At 44.0% G+C, this 16,607-nt stretch overlaps 1 protein-coding gene across 1 annotated transcript; it reads left to right on the top strand.

The window, feature by feature from the left end:
- Positions 1-6,521: 6,521 nt before the first annotated feature.
- On the top strand, positions 6,522-9,375 carry LOC133902482 (uncharacterized). The gene has a single exon (XM_062344080.1). The coding sequence runs from the start codon at positions 6,545-6,547 to the stop codon at positions 9,041-9,043; it is 2,499 nt and encodes an 832-aa protein (XP_062200064.1). The 5' UTR covers positions 6,522-6,544; the 3' UTR covers positions 9,044-9,375.
- The last annotated feature ends 7,232 nt before the right edge of the window (positions 9,376-16,607 follow it).

Below are 16,607 nucleotides of genomic sequence, written 5' to 3'. Positions count from 1 at the left end.
TGGCAAATCGTTTTTCGAGAAAAGAGACTTTTAAAAAAACTAAATTAGGTATCATAAAGTTTTTAACATCTGCTAGAGCTACTAGCTTACCAAGATCGGATTAGACTATCAAAACAGAGCTAACATTTAAATAGAGTCTAGCTATAACTCTCAATAAGCTCAATCAAAAACATGAATCTATTTGAAAAGTCTAAGATCATCTCCAGCTGTTTCCCGTCAGGGTCCAGAATTCCTTCACGAAGAGATTTTTGTTTTCTTCGGCGTTTCAATAGTTTTTCTTCACGGCTCTTGTCACGAAAAAATTCTCAAACTCATTCACTTCAGAACGGGATTCTCTTTCCTTTCCCTTCATAAATTCCTTCGAAGTAAAATTATTGGAGATAAGAGAAAATAAAATAAATCAGAACTGAGAAGAGAATGAAATGAAAAGAATATTATTGAAGATGGTCTAAGAAGATGAATAGATAAAGGAAAAAAAACCTAAAACTCAGTGATACCAATGAAAATCTCTTGAGTAGGTGCAAAATTCTTCATCCACTCTAGCATGCCATTGGCAAAGCTGACCTGCAGCTGATGCGCTGAACACCTCTGGGACGGGAAGGTTGACGGACATGGGGCAGAAGCAAAGATACAGTTCTGTAGCTTAGCACTGAATTTCCTCCTCACTGTAGTGCAATGTTTGCAGGAACGCTACCTGCCTGTCCAATTTAAAATCGCCCTCTCCCCCAACACTGCTGATCCAGCGTCCTCCGTCGATTGATCTGCCGGTGCCAGCCGATCCGACAGCATGCTTGCTTTGGTTTGGGATTGCAGCGTAGGCCCACCTTCATAGTTGATATCGACAGGCGATAGGTTTACAGCATCTACTGAAACTAGCGACCAGCAGCAACGGGCTGTTGCAGTACGCGCAGGCGAAAACGACGAGTGTGCACTGTGCAGTGCAGAGTGGACCTGAAGCTCGCCGCGCCTCTCGCCGTCGCCGGTCAATGCCAGCGGTTAGTTGTCTTGCCTTTCCACGACGGCAAGCAAAGGTCCCTGTGGTTGCAGCACAACCAACTTGCCGGGGCTGGTTGCTAACGCCGCACGGTCGTTGGCCATTTGCCACGCGCGACCTTGAATGGACCAACGACCAAGTCCCTACTGCTCCTCCTCCTCCTCCCCCTCCCATCGTAGATAAGAAAACCATGGCTTGCTCGCATTGACCAGGCCGGCACGGCGTGCGGTTTACTGCCTCCCTTCATCACCCTTTGAAAAAGAAACGTGCTCGACAGCGAGTACGGGTTTAATTTATCAGCCGGTAAGCGATGGTTGATCTGTTCGCCGCTGTCCTCGCATCGCCATGATCCTAGCTCCGAAGCGGGCCGCACGAAGAAATAACATTTGACAACTGCTCCAGCACATGGTGTGAATTGTGATGAGCAGTATCGGGATCTGAAAAATTGGGCAGCGATTTGTTCGCCGGTAATACTAGCCTAATCCTTTGTTAGTATAAGTCATAGCATCATGTGACGCACTTTCTTTCTTTATATACTCGCGATCGGTCTGTTTGGTTCCTCCAGTGACTTCCAGTTTTATCCGCGCTCCCTGTCTCCATCGTCCTTCTCCGGGTGGTACGCTCGATTGGTGCTCTGGACACCGCTAATGCGACACTTGCATCGCTTTTGCTTCCTCGCGCCTGAACGAAAGCTTGCGGCGGGCGAGTGAAAGTAAACAGTGGCCGGACGGCAAGTTTCAGGAGGTCGAGCTGGCTTGATGGCCACTCCCTGCCTCTCTTTTTCCGGCCTTATACAAGCACAGCAAGCGGAAGAATAGGACTGTCGGTGAAGCACTGCATCATGATATATGACCGAGAATAGCGATAAGAGCTGATGAATAGGCACTTTATAATTTTTTAAAATAAATATACTACTTATTATTCATTCAATACTCTTAAAAACGCATATAAACAGAAGTATAAACTTTAGAAGATAAAGCAAGAAATAAAATTTCAAGTCAACATTACTTCACAGATAAAACATAAATCATAAACTCTATTTAAGACTATTATTACATGTATCTTTGGGCGAAAGAAATTAAAACTTGAACGAAGAACAAAACAAAATAACAGTCACCGAAATAAGCAACTTTTCAAATTTATGATTTAGAGGCAACAAGATTCAAGACCCTACCAAATACATGAGTATATAAACGTTTATGTCTCTAGCAACAAGAAGAATAACTTCTCAATATTAAAAAATCGTAACTCAAAGACAAAAACAAAAATCAACCAGAAAATCATAACCGAAAAAAAAAACTTGCAAACTTGTAAACGAACTAATAGATAGAGACTAGAAAAAGGGGAATTGAGCATATAAAAAATATAAATTTTATTACTCAAAGATATCAACCATATTTTAGACGGATTATAAGAATTTTTCTCTCAAAAACTCTCAACTATTACATAGGCTAAGCATTCATCTTGCTCTCATCTAAACCCTAGCACTAAACTCTCAAATGGATAGTATAATGGGCTCAAGTAGCTAGTTCAAACTCTCTCATAGCCCTACTCCTTTATCTATAGGTCTAAAAAATTTAACCCATAAATTTTCTAGCTTGTTACCAAAATATTCCTCTCTTGTAGTACACTCCTATCTATTATCGCACTCCTATCTATTATCGAAGGCATTTGATCTATTTCTTGTTTCGTCCATCGAACAGTCGCGACGCCTTCACGACTTAGCTTCGTCTTGACGCAAACTTCGCGATGGTGTCACATACTCCTCCAGTCCTCCCACGATTTTGAGATCCAACCGTGAAACCCTATGCACGATTCTCAAAGCGTGACTCGCCACTTGTTTACACCTTAACCAAACGCTCTAATGTCGACACGCATCTTCGTCTTATGATCCTGACCACCAATAAGTCTCTCACGCTCTCGATCCCTCGGGTCGTCTTGTCACTTGCACTGGCATCCCTTTTGCTTGACTTTGTAAACATATTGTCTTCATCCTCTGTTTTATGCTGTATTTGACATCTACGTGTACAGTTAGGATCACCCTTTACTCTATCTGGCCTCCTTGACCATCCAGCACCAAGCATCAGTAAGCTCAAGCAATCCAAAACTCGGCAACCTTGTTAATCACTCATCACATATAAATCAAGGCATATTTCAACTTAGTTTCTCAATCTCCCCTTGATGTGCATTGACAATACCTCAAAGCGCAAAGATTTTGGTTTGAAGAAGATAGACTCATCCAAGTGACCAAAAACTCAAGAAAGAACAAAAACATATCATTTGGTATAAGAAAGATTGCATAAGGTCTACAAGAGGCAAAGACAAACCAAAAACCTCAAAAGAGCAATAAAAGCTCAAAAACATAAAATCAAATACTCTCCCTTAATAAATGCCATGTGGTGCCTTGGAACTCGTGCCCCCCCTATTTTCAGGGTACGCTACCGCCGGCGGGTATTTGAAGCGGCCGGCAGGCACGGACAAAAGAGGGCCAAGCACACACAGAGCCAACAGAGTCCAAGACAGATCGAAGGTAGAGGCAATCCAACACGAATCCAAGCGAACAGAGGGCGCTCGAACTCTCAGGCACCCTTGCTCAGAGATCGAAGAACACCTTCGTACAGGCATAGAAGCTGTAACCACCGAAGAACAAGGAGCCCGAGGCTCTAGGATAGACAAACATTCTTGTAACCAGCACATTTCTGAGAGACATTCTCAAGGCATTTATAGCATCCACATAGGAGTAGGGTGTTACGTGTAGTGCGGCCCGAACCTGTCTAAAAATTCCCCCAGCGCATTTACTCTTTTCTGCATCAGATCATTCCACCCCACCTGCCATCACATTTACATCCATTTATTTCTCCAGCAAACATATTCAGAATCATCCCCCCGGTCGAATATCTAAAAGGGAGTCCCTCAGGATCCCTGCGATAGGAGCTAACCCTCCAACAGGCACCAAGCACCAGCTTAGCCCCGATCACCCGCCGTCGACTGCCAAGTTGCATCCGTCACCTGCACATCATGAGATAAGCAAACACATTTCTCCAACTCTAACTCCAGTTAGTCCATAATCAAAATGCTCAAACCAGGCTCAAGCAATCCAAAACTCGACAAACCAAATCGACAATCTCGTCAATCACTCATCACATGTAAACCAAGACATATTTCAACTTGGTTTCTCAGATGATCAAAGGATTCGAGATATCTCTCATGATCTCATTGTTGGCCTCATTTTAGAGTATGTCCAGCTATAGTCACTCTTGGATGACGTTGCCTTACAACCCATGACAGAGGAAGATGATGTGATAACCTGGACACGCACATCCAATGGAGAATATTCGGCAAAATCAATGTATTTATTCTAGTTTGAAGGAGGAACTAGCTCCATCTTCCCGGCCACGGTATGGTCTGTTTGCGCGCCTTCACGACGCAAGTACTTTCTTTGGTTACTGTTGCAAAACCAGGTTTAGACTATTGATGATTGATGTTTAGGTAATGGACAAACTCGTATTTCTATCCTTTTGTAGCAGGACCTTGGAAACAACCCACCACCTGTTTGTTACATGCCATGTGGTGAGCTCCATCTGGGATGCTTTGAGAAACTGGGCGCACTGCTCCAGCCGGGTCACCTCGCACTAGCTTATGACTACCATGATTGGTGATTGGTATCTCAACTTAACTGGTACTTCCTCGATCTCCACAAACAAGGGCATTCGATCGCTCACTATAGCCACATTATGGTCCCTTTGGAAGGAGAGAAATAACAGGGTTTTCAACAATAAAGAGAAGCCGCCAACTCATCTAATTTCTTAAATCTAAGATGAAGTGAGAACATGGTGCACGGCGGGTGCGAAACATCTCGCCGCTCTAGTTGTTTTGAACCTTAACGAGTAATAAGATCTAGTTGTTTTTTTCTATGTTGTAAATCTTGGATCATCGTTTTGATGCCCCGCTAGCCAAACTTTCTATCTGCTCATGACTTCTTACGTCACTGGCACATGTAACTGCTTCCTTTTTATCAATATACACGCCGGCAATGTGCCGGATCTTTTGAAAAAAAGAAAGCTTGCGGCGGGCAGGCCAAGATGTTGTTCATCCTGAGCCTACGTAGCCGTTGGTACCTGCCAAACCATAAAAGTGGCGTCTTGTGGTGTCCATTTGTCCAAATCCGGTGTCCTTTTTTGCCTTAACCGAGGAGCAGATTGTGGTGCCAATTTGTGTTTGGTGTGGACTTTGGAAGTAAACAACAACAGTATAGCGATGATGCTAACGATATGGGGGAACAATGTACTAAAAGGACAGGACCCTTTTCGCTTAATTTGTAGTTTTTCGCTTGATTCGAACAATAGTTGAGGGTAAAAACTAAACCGAGACAAAAATTGAGGGACCAAATATGGCACACGCGGGAGAGCTATGCACCTAAATCAAGGGAAAGAACACGATGTTCAATGAGACTTTGTGTGGCTCGCTTGGATTTATAGTTTGTCAAAATGTTTGTTGTGGGTTCCTTATGAGCAAATTAAAATGAGCTGTTTTCCTAAATTTTCGCCATCCTTCACTAAAAATAAGTCTATACTGGCATTGGTCACCTACAAGGGGCTGCTAGCTAAGTACTTTAGTTTTGGTGATGGAAATCGGGTTTTCTTAAAGTAAAGAAATTTCATTAGTTCACGGTGCTAGACAAATCGCTACCCACCAAGGTTTGAACAAAAGTCAAAACCTCATCATCTATGAAATCCGGACTGGTGCAACCAAATGTTGTGAGAGCGTGAGGAGAAATTCGGTGATAATATAAACTTGAGCTTACACATAATATTACCAGCAACCGAAAGATTATAAGCACTGCTCTCTACAGTGTCATAGAAAGCGGTTTTCATTGGAGGTGTTTGGTGCCAAAAGACATGGATTTTTCCACTTGATTCATTGAAGGCGCATATGCAGTTGTCGCATCCTTAATGGGCAACATTAAAATTCATATCTATTGCAGACATGCGATACTTCGTCTAGTTTAACCACGCAATGATACATAACATTTGGTTTTTAGTTTGGGAATCAAATCAACAAGAAACATGCAATTAGACGAATTTGGTGCGGTCTCGGTATTTAAAGTTTGAAATCTACGCTCAGTGGGTATTTTAAGTCAAACCGGTCATTCATATGAGGAAAGACCGATGTGCTAATTATTTGCACAAATCAAATGTCGTGAATGTTGGCGGATCCGGAGCATCGCAGTACCAGCGACAGCGATGGCCCACAATTTTCATGGAAAAGAATATATTGTAAACTATTAGATAAGCATATGAAAATGTGAAGTGAATCTCTCTCCCCTTCTTCACTTTTTCTAACCAAACGCCAACTGGATCTAGGTAGGCGTAGGCCTACATACAAGCCAGCGAAATAGTCGACATTTCCATCATAAGCACCACAAACTCCTCGACAATACAAACATGTTGAAGTACTACTACTATGCAACAAACATGCATCTGAATCACAAAACATCAATCCGATCTGCCTAAAGCTGTCTGCCTGAAGTGCAGTAGGAGTACAACCCAAATGGATCCCCACGCGGCAAGCCGGCTCCATCCACGTGGTGCGGCACCTAACAATCTGCCCGGCTTGTCGCCGCTGGCTAGCAAGACCAAGCCAGCCAACCAAGCAATCAGATGCTGCCCGGACCGATGGATTCCATTTCCTCGGCGCAGCGCATTGACCCCGCGCCGGCACCGCACAGCGGGAACCCGCGAAACCGACGCGAATATAGCGCAGGGCACCGCAAAACCGTGCCGGGGCGCGACGCGAAGGCCGTTGCTGCCGTCCTCTCCGCGACTGGCTCCGCCTGCAGCGGTGCCGCCAGCCCACGCGCGCGCACGCGCCCGCCCAACCCGGCCGTCCCAAAAAAACCAAAACCAATGCCAAATTAACTCCCCACCACCACCGCGGCACCACTCCCCGTTCTCCTCCTCCTCCAGCTCCCCCAATTCCCCACCCTGCGGAGGAGGCAGGGAGGAAGGCCGGACCGAACAGCCCGCCCACCACCCGTCGGGTGCTTGCCAGGGCTTGGGGCCGGCCGCTATTCGGTTGGCTGACCGCGCCGGCGCGGCGAGCGGGGGAGCGTCGTCGGCTGCCGAGATGGACGACCTCAAGCAGATCCTGGCGCGGCCGATCCAGCTCGCGGAGCAGGTGATCAAGTGGTCCGATGAGGCCTACACGTTGCGGCAGGAGTGCATGGAGCTCAAGGCCAAGGTCGAGCGCCTCGCCGGGCTGCTCCGCCAGGCCGCGCGCGCCGACCTTTACGAGCGCCCGGCCCGCCGCATCTTCGATGACACCGAGAAGGCTCTCGATAAGGCTCTCGCGCTCGTCGACAAGTGCCGCGCACACGGCCTCGTCCGCCGCGTCTTCACCATCATCCCTGCCGGCTCCTTCAAAAAGATGACCAACCAGCTCGACAACTCCATCGGCGACATCTCCTGGCTCCTCCGCGTCTCCTCATCGGCCAGCGACGACGACGACTTCGACGCCCACATCGGCCTGCCGCCCATCGCGCAGAACGAGCCCATCCTCTTCCTCATCTGGGAGCAGATCGCCGTGCTCTACACCGGCAACCTCGACGCCCGCGCCGACGCGGCCGCCAGCCTCGTCTCGCTTGCACGCGACAGTGACAGGTACTCCAAGCTTATCATAGAGGAGGACGGTGTACCGCCGCTGCTCAAGCTGGTCAAGGAGGGCCGCCTCGAGGGGCAGGAGAACGCCGCCCTCGCCATTGGGCTCCTCGGCCGCGACCCAGAGTGCGTTGAGCAGATGGTGCACGCCGGGGCGTGCTTGGCCTTCGCCAAGGTGCTCAAGGAGGGCCCCATGAAGGTGCAGGCCATGGTGGCTTGGGCCGTCTCAGAGCTTGCCGCCAACCACCCCAAGTGCCAGGACTCGTTCGCGCAGCACAACGTGATCCGGCTGCTCGTCGGGCACCTCGCGTTCGAGACGGTGCAGGAGCACTCCAAGTACGCCATCACGTCCAAGATGTCCATACATGCCGTGGTGATGGACAAAAAGAACAGCACCGTTGGGGCAGCTCAACCAGACTTGATGGATGCCGGGGAGCACAGCGTCATGAGGTACCCGAATGGACATGTCTCCCAGAGCAAGAATGAGATGCACAGTTTGGTGCAGTCTACCATGGCTGCGAAGTCTAATGGGAGTAGTGGTAAGCACATAGCTAGTAATGGTGGTGTTGTGGCAACGAAGCAGCACAATGCATCATTGTCAGGAACGAGTACAAGGGCCAGGGAGTTTGAGGACCCTGAGACAAAGGCATACATGAAAGCCAATGCCGCTAAGGCGTTGTGGCAGCTCGCCAAGGGCAATGCAGCTATCTGTAAGAGCATTACAGAGTCAAGGGCTCTGCTCTGCTTTGCAGTTCTTCTTGAGAAAGGTGAAGGTGATGTGCAATATAATTCTGCGATGGCTCTCATGGAGATCTGCTGTGTCGCCGAGCAGAATTCCGATCTGCGACGATCAGCATTCAAGCCAACCTCTCCTGCTGCCCGGACTGTCGTTGACCAGCTCCTACGTGTTGTCGAGAAGGCTGATTATGATGATCTCCTAATTCCCTGCATTATCTCGTTAGGTTGCTTGTCCCGAACTTTCCGTGCTACAGAGACTCGTATTATTGGACCATTGGTGAAGCTTCTTGATGAGAGGGAAGCAGATGTCTCTCGAGAGGCAGCAATTTCCCTTACCAAGTTTGCATGCACGGATAATTACCTGCATGTTGACCATTCTAAAGCAATCATCAATGCAGGCGGCGCGAAGCACCTAGTTCAACTTGTGTATTTCAGTGAGCAGGTGGTTCAGATTGCAGCACTCACCCTTGTATGCTACATTGCACACAATGTCCCAGACAGCGAGGAGTTGGCACAAGCAGAAATCCTCACAGTGCTCGAATGGGCCTCCAAGCAAGCTTACATGATGCAAGACCCAATAATCGAGAATTTGTTGCCAGAGGCAAAGATCAGGTTGGAACTTTATCAATCCAGAGGCGCAAAAGGCTACCATTAGATCACATGCTGTGGAAATGCATGGAAGAAGAATATTAAGGCATTCTTCTTGACATGGGCCAAGTACTGTATATTACATCGAACGGCTTCTATTTATACTCTGGCTAAACCTTTTTGATCCCCAACATGGCAAAAGTTGTTGAAGTTACATCTTTGGTTGGGTCTCGATACAGGGAGGTAATTTTTGTTTGTAGGCTTGGATGTTCAGAACTCCAGTTGCTCTTGGTGGTATAGTTTCGGGAGATTAGCATCTTGTACTCTCTTTGGCCTAATGATGTATGGTGTATTCGTGTATATTACATTTCACTCATCAATCTGAATTTTTTTCTTCAATCCAAGTGCCTTGCACTTGTAAATAGCATCTGAAGTCTGCAGTTATGTTCTCCTGTTCAATTGATGGCTATGCACCCATTCCTTTATGTTTAAGGTTTAATAGGAGGTTATAATTTTTTCACTAATCTACTGCAGTATAGGTTACTACATGTTTGATGTTCCAGTTCCCAAGGTCATTCTTTTGTGTATTTATCTCTTGGAATTGTCTGAGGTGGTGAAATTGATTTCAATAGCCTATAGGAATGTAGCCAGAACATTGGAAAGTGCTATTTGTTATGCGGTACATCTGTTCTTTTGGAGATTCAGTGGACACCCATTTATTTCATATATCCTTTTGCATATTTCTCACATGTGATTATGTTGATTTTGGAGTAACTAATATTTTGGCGGCAATTGCTTTTTGAATCTTTTGAAGTTTTGAAGTAGTTGCCTTCGGCTCTGAAGTCTGGCAGTGTCCCTGATTCAAATCATGCTGGTTATTTCCATACAAAGTGCAATAACAGTAATTTTGCTTCAGAACTTCCATGTGCGATGGATCTATGATGTAACCTGCCTAGTATTGCAATCCATTTCTTCAGTCCAAACAAAAGATGGCCAATTTCTTGTTATGTGACCTATTTCATCAATTATTACTGACAAAAAAGTCTCGACAAGGGCCAGCTGATCTTTTTTAGTTTCCCTATAATTGGTGTATCGATCCAAGATAGCATGAACTTTTTTTCGGTGCATGAAGTTCAGGTATTCATCTTTTATATATCTTTTCGGTGCATGCATCCATTTTGGATCTCAATATCATTCTATAATTCAGTTTTTCTTTCTTTTTCTTTGCCATGCAGGTCAGGTTCCACTCTGCTGTCCACACTCCACAGTAGCAGATGGTCCTGAGGCAGGCAGGAGCTGGGTGTGCATCAGCGCAGGTAGCGTGATCGCCATGTGGAGCTCTTCCATTCTTCAGAGTGCCGATGTCTGGCCTGTTTTGTGGTTTGATAGTTTCCTACTTTCCTTGGATCTGTCACCGTCGACTCAATTATTCGGATCAATGTGGTGATCCTGTGGTCCATTCCTGAACATGGCTGAGTTCTTGAATGGTTTTTTCGTTTGATTGTAGGCTTGCAGTTTGACAGTTTTTCATCTCTTGTGCAAAGAATGTCGATGGTCAAAGCCTGCACCGCTGCAATCTGAAAATATTTATCCTCTCCGCTGCTCGAAGTGAGTATGGGCTGCTGACAAGTGTAAATATCCTTTTTTCTGTAGAGAAAATGGCAAATGAAAATATCAGTGAACATGTCCATTTGACAAGCCTGATCTGAGAAAGAAATTCCTTTCTTCGTTAATATATTTTCATCTACTATTGTATAAGAAATAACATTACAATGTCGCTATACCTCTGCTTTATGTAGGAATGACAGGGCCACTAACACTGGCCATGTGAATGCATACTCTTCAATTATTGTGATAAAACTGATTAATTTGCTAATGAAGAAATTGCGTGTACAAAAATTATGCGCACTGCATGGTTACTAGTATATGTTAAATGGAAATTATCGATGGTTTTTGCTGTAAGGGAGAAGATGATGCTCTTGTGATTTGTGGATTAGTTGGCGCCGGTTGATCGGTTAGTTCGGTGGGTGAGGCTGATAGTTGTTTATGTCTTGATTCGTCATTTGATTGTTCAGTGTGCTGAATGTATTGTAAATGGGGCAGACAGCTAAAAGGCCGACGTGCCTACCAACAAAGCAAATCAGATGTGTTTTCACATCTGGTACTCTGGTCGTCATGGTATTTTTAAGAACTGCGTATTTTTTATTAAGACGGAAGAAACAAATTAGTTACCCAGCGACTCTCGTCGGGCCCAAGTCATATAGGCTTAGCGCGAATGGAAATTACAAAGAAAACATAGCAACCAGAAAAGCAAGACACTGCAACTAATTAAATTACAGAACAAAGAGACGCAACCGCTCTCTGAGAATAGCCAGCTGATGCAGGTCCGGTCCTGACATTTCGGTGGCCTGAGGAGAGATTAAAAATAGGGCCTCATTATTAATATAAATCGTCCAGATCTAATTTTTTCAATTTACTTTTAAACCGATATACACAGTATATATATATATATATATATATATATATATATATATATATATATATATATATATATATATATATATATATATATATATATATATATATATATATAGCCCCTTTGGATTTTAGAGATCCAAGACGGTTGCACCGTTCGACCCTACCTCTGGACTGGCCCTGAGCTGATGCGCCCCAGCACCACACCACCGATCGATCTCGTCCCAGATAAGAGCCACCTTTGGCAGTGTTCTGCATTAAAATGTCTGCAAAACATGTAAGCCTGATTCTTGTTATTGAAGGTAGCCACGCAGTTTCGGTCGTACGATAAATGCTCCCCCTAACTGGTCTTGTTGCCAATGTTTCTTTCTTTTTTATTTCTCTTTGATACGTTGCCAAAGTTTCAATCAGATGAAATCATGCTCACAAGCTATTGGAGGGGTACTTGATTACCCTCTTCTGCTTCTGATTCTTCTCATATGATTTTTTGCTCGCCTGTCGAAATCACGGCACGATTCTGAATCTAGCTTGCTTGGTTTGCTGATGGCCCAAAATTGCATCCTGTCTCATCGTCTATAGATGAATTTTTTTATTTTTATATTTCGAAAATAGAAATTGCAAGAAAAGATGTTCGTTTGAAAAAATTGCAAAAATATGCTCTTGTCGCCGTGAAAGGTTAAAAAAATAAAAATAAAAATACATCTATTTGCAATTTTTTTTCAAATGGATGCCTGTTTTGTAATTTTTTATCTTCAAAATATAAAAATAAAAAATTCTCTATACACGGCAATACTGGGCCGAGCCTTAGTTGAGCCTGTGTAGTAATAGGTGCTGCAACCACGGTTTAAAAATGCGCCGATTACTGAGCAAAACCGCGGTTACCAACCTTCTTGGTCCGGTTCGGTTTCAAAAGTCGAGCGGTAACCGAATTTGAATTCAAAAAATTCAAACCGATTTTGAAAAAAAAAATCAAAAAATCGAAAAAAAAAATCGATAAAAAACTAGAGCTAATTTTAAGAGTATATGTGAAAACCAAATTTGAAACAAATCTCGTTTGGAGCTCCAAATTGACGAGCAAAGTTTGGATTTCTTTTAAATGGGTTGTTTTGTGTACTGGGCCGAATGAACATTACAGACCGGCCCGTTTTCGGCCCACAGTCAGTGGATAAGAATGCGTCGGTTTGGAGCTATCTGTGCACTGCAGACTTTCCCCACCCCACCTCCTGCAGCACCAGGCGCGGCACCGGCGACCGCCCGACCTTTTCTGATGTTCTCCGGTGCAAATCCGGCGAGGCAGGTCCAGTAATCGAGCTAGGAAGGTCGGTTATCGACCGCATCCGAGCGGTAACCGACGGGCTGCACCCAGCGCTTCGCCAGCTATCGCCACACCTCGGTAACTGTCGGTCAAAGTTTGGTAACCGCCGCCACTACTTCAATTTTTAATGTTTATCGGTCGGTAATCGAGGATATATGGTCGGTAGTTGTAGATTGCATGGTATTTCGGCGATGCAGTGCGTGTTGCGTTCGGTTGTGGACTGTTTATTAGCGTTTTTTCGTGTAATATGCTCGGTAAGCGATGTTACAAGGGCAGCAGTTCGTCGTGTAGTCGATTAGGAACATGTAGCAGTTGATTCGCTGGGTTATGGACCTTATTACATTGAAATGTCCGTATACATGCGAATGTTGGTAATATTCGTGCTAGACAATCGGCCATTTACTATCGATTTTAGATGCAAATGGTGCTAATATTCGTTCGAATAACTGTATTAGTTGGCTAACAATTGATAATTTTCGTTCAATTGAGTTGACTAGCGATTTGAACATGTATGGAGTTATTTATTAGTAGGCTAACCATCGAGTTTTCTTCTTTTAACAGAGAAATTGCAAACTAAGCGATGACAGATAAAGATGTGGTGTGGCAGCATGGGGATAATTTGGCCCCCGATTTTAGGTGCAATTATTGCAATAAGGAAAAGAGAGGCGGTGGTGCCACAAGGTTGAAAGAACATTTGGCAGGGCGCGGATCGAATGTTATACATTATGATAGGGTGCCTCCAGATGTACGTGATTGTTTCAGACATGAGCTAGATAGTGCAAGAGATAAGAGGAAGGGAAAGACTGAGGAGAGGGTTCGGAGGCAAGAATAAGCTAGAGTTTAGGTAGATTTGACAAGCAACAATGAGGACACGGAAGAGGAACAGGTGCAGCGTGCCATGGCTCAATCGAGGGATGAGGAAGAGTTCAGGAGGAGGGCAGGCGAGTCCTACGAATATGGAGGTGGTAGTGGTATTGACAGAGGGGGCTCTGTGTTAAAGAGGATGCTTATAAGAGCATCTTCAACAAGGGAGCCACCACCAAGTGTCAGAGATTACAATGTTGCTTTAGCAAAAGCCCCTGTGCAGCCGAGGATTGACACCGGGTCATGGAGGGCTAAGGGAAAGAAAGCCAAGGAAGCTATTGGTGTGGCATGGTCCAAATTTTTCCACACTTCAGGCATTCCTGATAGAAGGACGGACGATGCATTCTTTGTCGCTGCAGTGAAAGAAACACAGAAATGGGGTGAGTGATTAAGTTTGTAATGAATTTACCTGAGAATACAGAACAACTTGGATGCAGGTATCAGGTCGACTGTTTATGATGATCCATTTCAGCGGCTTATGGAGCTCACATTGAATGAGAATAACAATCCGCTCCGGGACTGGATGGAGACCGGGAGATCAAATGCAGCCCCTGAGCTTGACGAGGAGGACACAGATAGCGACGTACCCCTGCCTACTCACCTAGTGACAGACACATCTAACACACCTGACTTACAACAATGGGCTGCTACGGTGGTTGGTGACACACACGGGAAAGCGGAAGAAGCAAATAACGCATACAAAGAAAAGCAAGAAGACTAAGGGCAAGGGCAAAAGATCCCAACTTACTAAGAATCGAATGGCAGCAGGTCAAAGACTAACATCGGTGATGATGATGATCAGGGCGGTAATGTTCCTCCATGCCAATCCTCTATCGTTCCTCCCGTGCAATTCACTGGTGAGAGTCAGTTTTCGCATGCCACACAGGATCAGGACCACGGTGCCCCATCCTCACCAAGTCATATAATACATGGTGGCCACGATGGACCACAAGATAGTGCGAGCTATTTCAGCAGCTATGGCATGGAGAGTAGTTTTGTATCGTATCCATACCACTATCCTATCCCCGATGCTTAGTCAGAGCCTCCTATTCAGTGGGTCTATGAGTGGCAAGATCCTGAGTTATACGTCATTTTACAAGGACAATGGTCAACCACTTCTACATGGACAGGGTAAACATGAGCTGAGTTTAAGGCAGAGTTGCTATCGACACGATGACTAATGTTAATGTCCACCGATGAGTACAATATGACCGAATGTAATCGCCCCCCAAGCTGGTGGTTATAAAGGTGATGTAAATTTACCTTTTGCAACTACTTTATTTCCATACCATGTTATTACACTAATTTTTTTCATCTCGTAGGTTGCATGTGGCGTGGATACCATGGTAAGTACTGAAGGATGGGATGTAATTGCGTTTTTAGCTTTACTACGGACAATTCGATATATATTTATTAATTTCAGGCGCTGCATATGTAATGTACACATATATTCGAAGCAACAAGTATATGTTCGTACTCGAATTGCTATTACTATTTATTTGTTACCTTCGAAACTTCCAAAATAGAGCAAAGGTCATGCAAAAATTTTATATGATATTACAAACATACCATGGTACTATACTATTTTTTTCATGATTTATTGGTGATTTTTTGTTTTTTATGATTTTCCTACACAATTATTTGATAATGCGTCCATACCGCTCGGTAATCGCTCAAAATCGTTCAGTTATCACAGTAATTCGGACTATTTTTTATCCCTCAGTTACTGATCAAACCGCTCGATTTACCGCAAACCGCTCGGTAACCGGTCAAATTTGACCGGTTACCAAGCGGGCAAAATTACAATTTTTTCCTCAAATTTTCATTTTTTAAATAAATTTTATTCGATTTTTTTTGAAATTTTGACGGTAATCACGGTAACTGTGATTTTTCGATTACCGTCGAAACTCAGTTACCGAGCTTCGGTCGGTAAGCTGAACCTCGGCTGCAACAAGGGTTTGCCTACGTGGACCACTCAATGGCCTGGGCGCGTTCGAAGATGTTATTTTCAAATGTTATCGTGCCATCCTCTAAAGAGAGAGAGACAGAGCAGTGGGAATGTTACTTCACTATCTCAAACGAGATGTGTAGAATCATCTCAAATCGAGCTTGGTCTTGGCTGGCAAGGGTAGGCCCTACCCGTGGTAGCGGGCGCAATTACTTTTTTACCACTCTTCGGGATGGCACACTCCGAAACATCATTCTACTGTATGTTTTTCCTCATTTATCACGGGCCTACGCAAATACACTGTTACGGTTTAAACAGTATCCGAGAGCTAAAAAAATATACTAAAAAAATGTGTCGATTTTTTTATATACTCTATAATTCATAAGCAACTTATTTTACTTGATTCACCTAAAAATCTTGTATAGAATTCAAACTAAAATTTTCTAAAAGGTGCTATTTTTGTAACTTCTAGCAATTTGTAGGCCCCACAAAAATTTCCAAAAAATCTAAAAAAAATTACTACTAATCCTCTAATATGATGTACTAATTTATAAAATTATTTCTCACCCTAGGTTATAAGTGAAAAAATGAGTTCCTTCGTAATACTTATTTATCAGTAACCTAGGGTGGGAAGTCATTTTTCACTTATAACCTAGAGTGAGAAATAATTTTATAAATTAGTAAATCATATTAGAGGAATATTAATAATTTTTTCAGATTTTTTGGAAATTTTTGTGAGGCCTATAAATTGCTAGAAGTTGTAAAAGTAGCACCTTTTAGTAAATTTTATTTTAAATTCTACACAAGATTTTTAGGTGAAACTAGTTAAAATGGGTTGTTTATGAATTATAGAGCATATAAAAGATCGATATATTTTTTTATATTTTTTAGCTCTTAGTACTGTTCATAACACTAACAGTATATTCGTATGGCACATGTGGTAAATGGGAGAGAACATCCGGTAAAGTGTTGTTTCAGAGTGTGACATCGGGGAGGGTGGGAAAAAAGTAATTGCTCCGGCCTGGTAGC

This window comes from Phragmites australis, chromosome 20 (assembly GCF_958298935.1).
Source record: "Phragmites australis chromosome 20, lpPhrAust1.1, whole genome shotgun sequence".
NCBI classification, from domain to species: domain Eukaryota; kingdom Viridiplantae; phylum Streptophyta; class Magnoliopsida; order Poales; family Poaceae; genus Phragmites; species Phragmites australis.
Note: the sequence above shows the minus strand (reverse complement) of the source record. Positions and strands in the feature narration are given on the sequence as shown.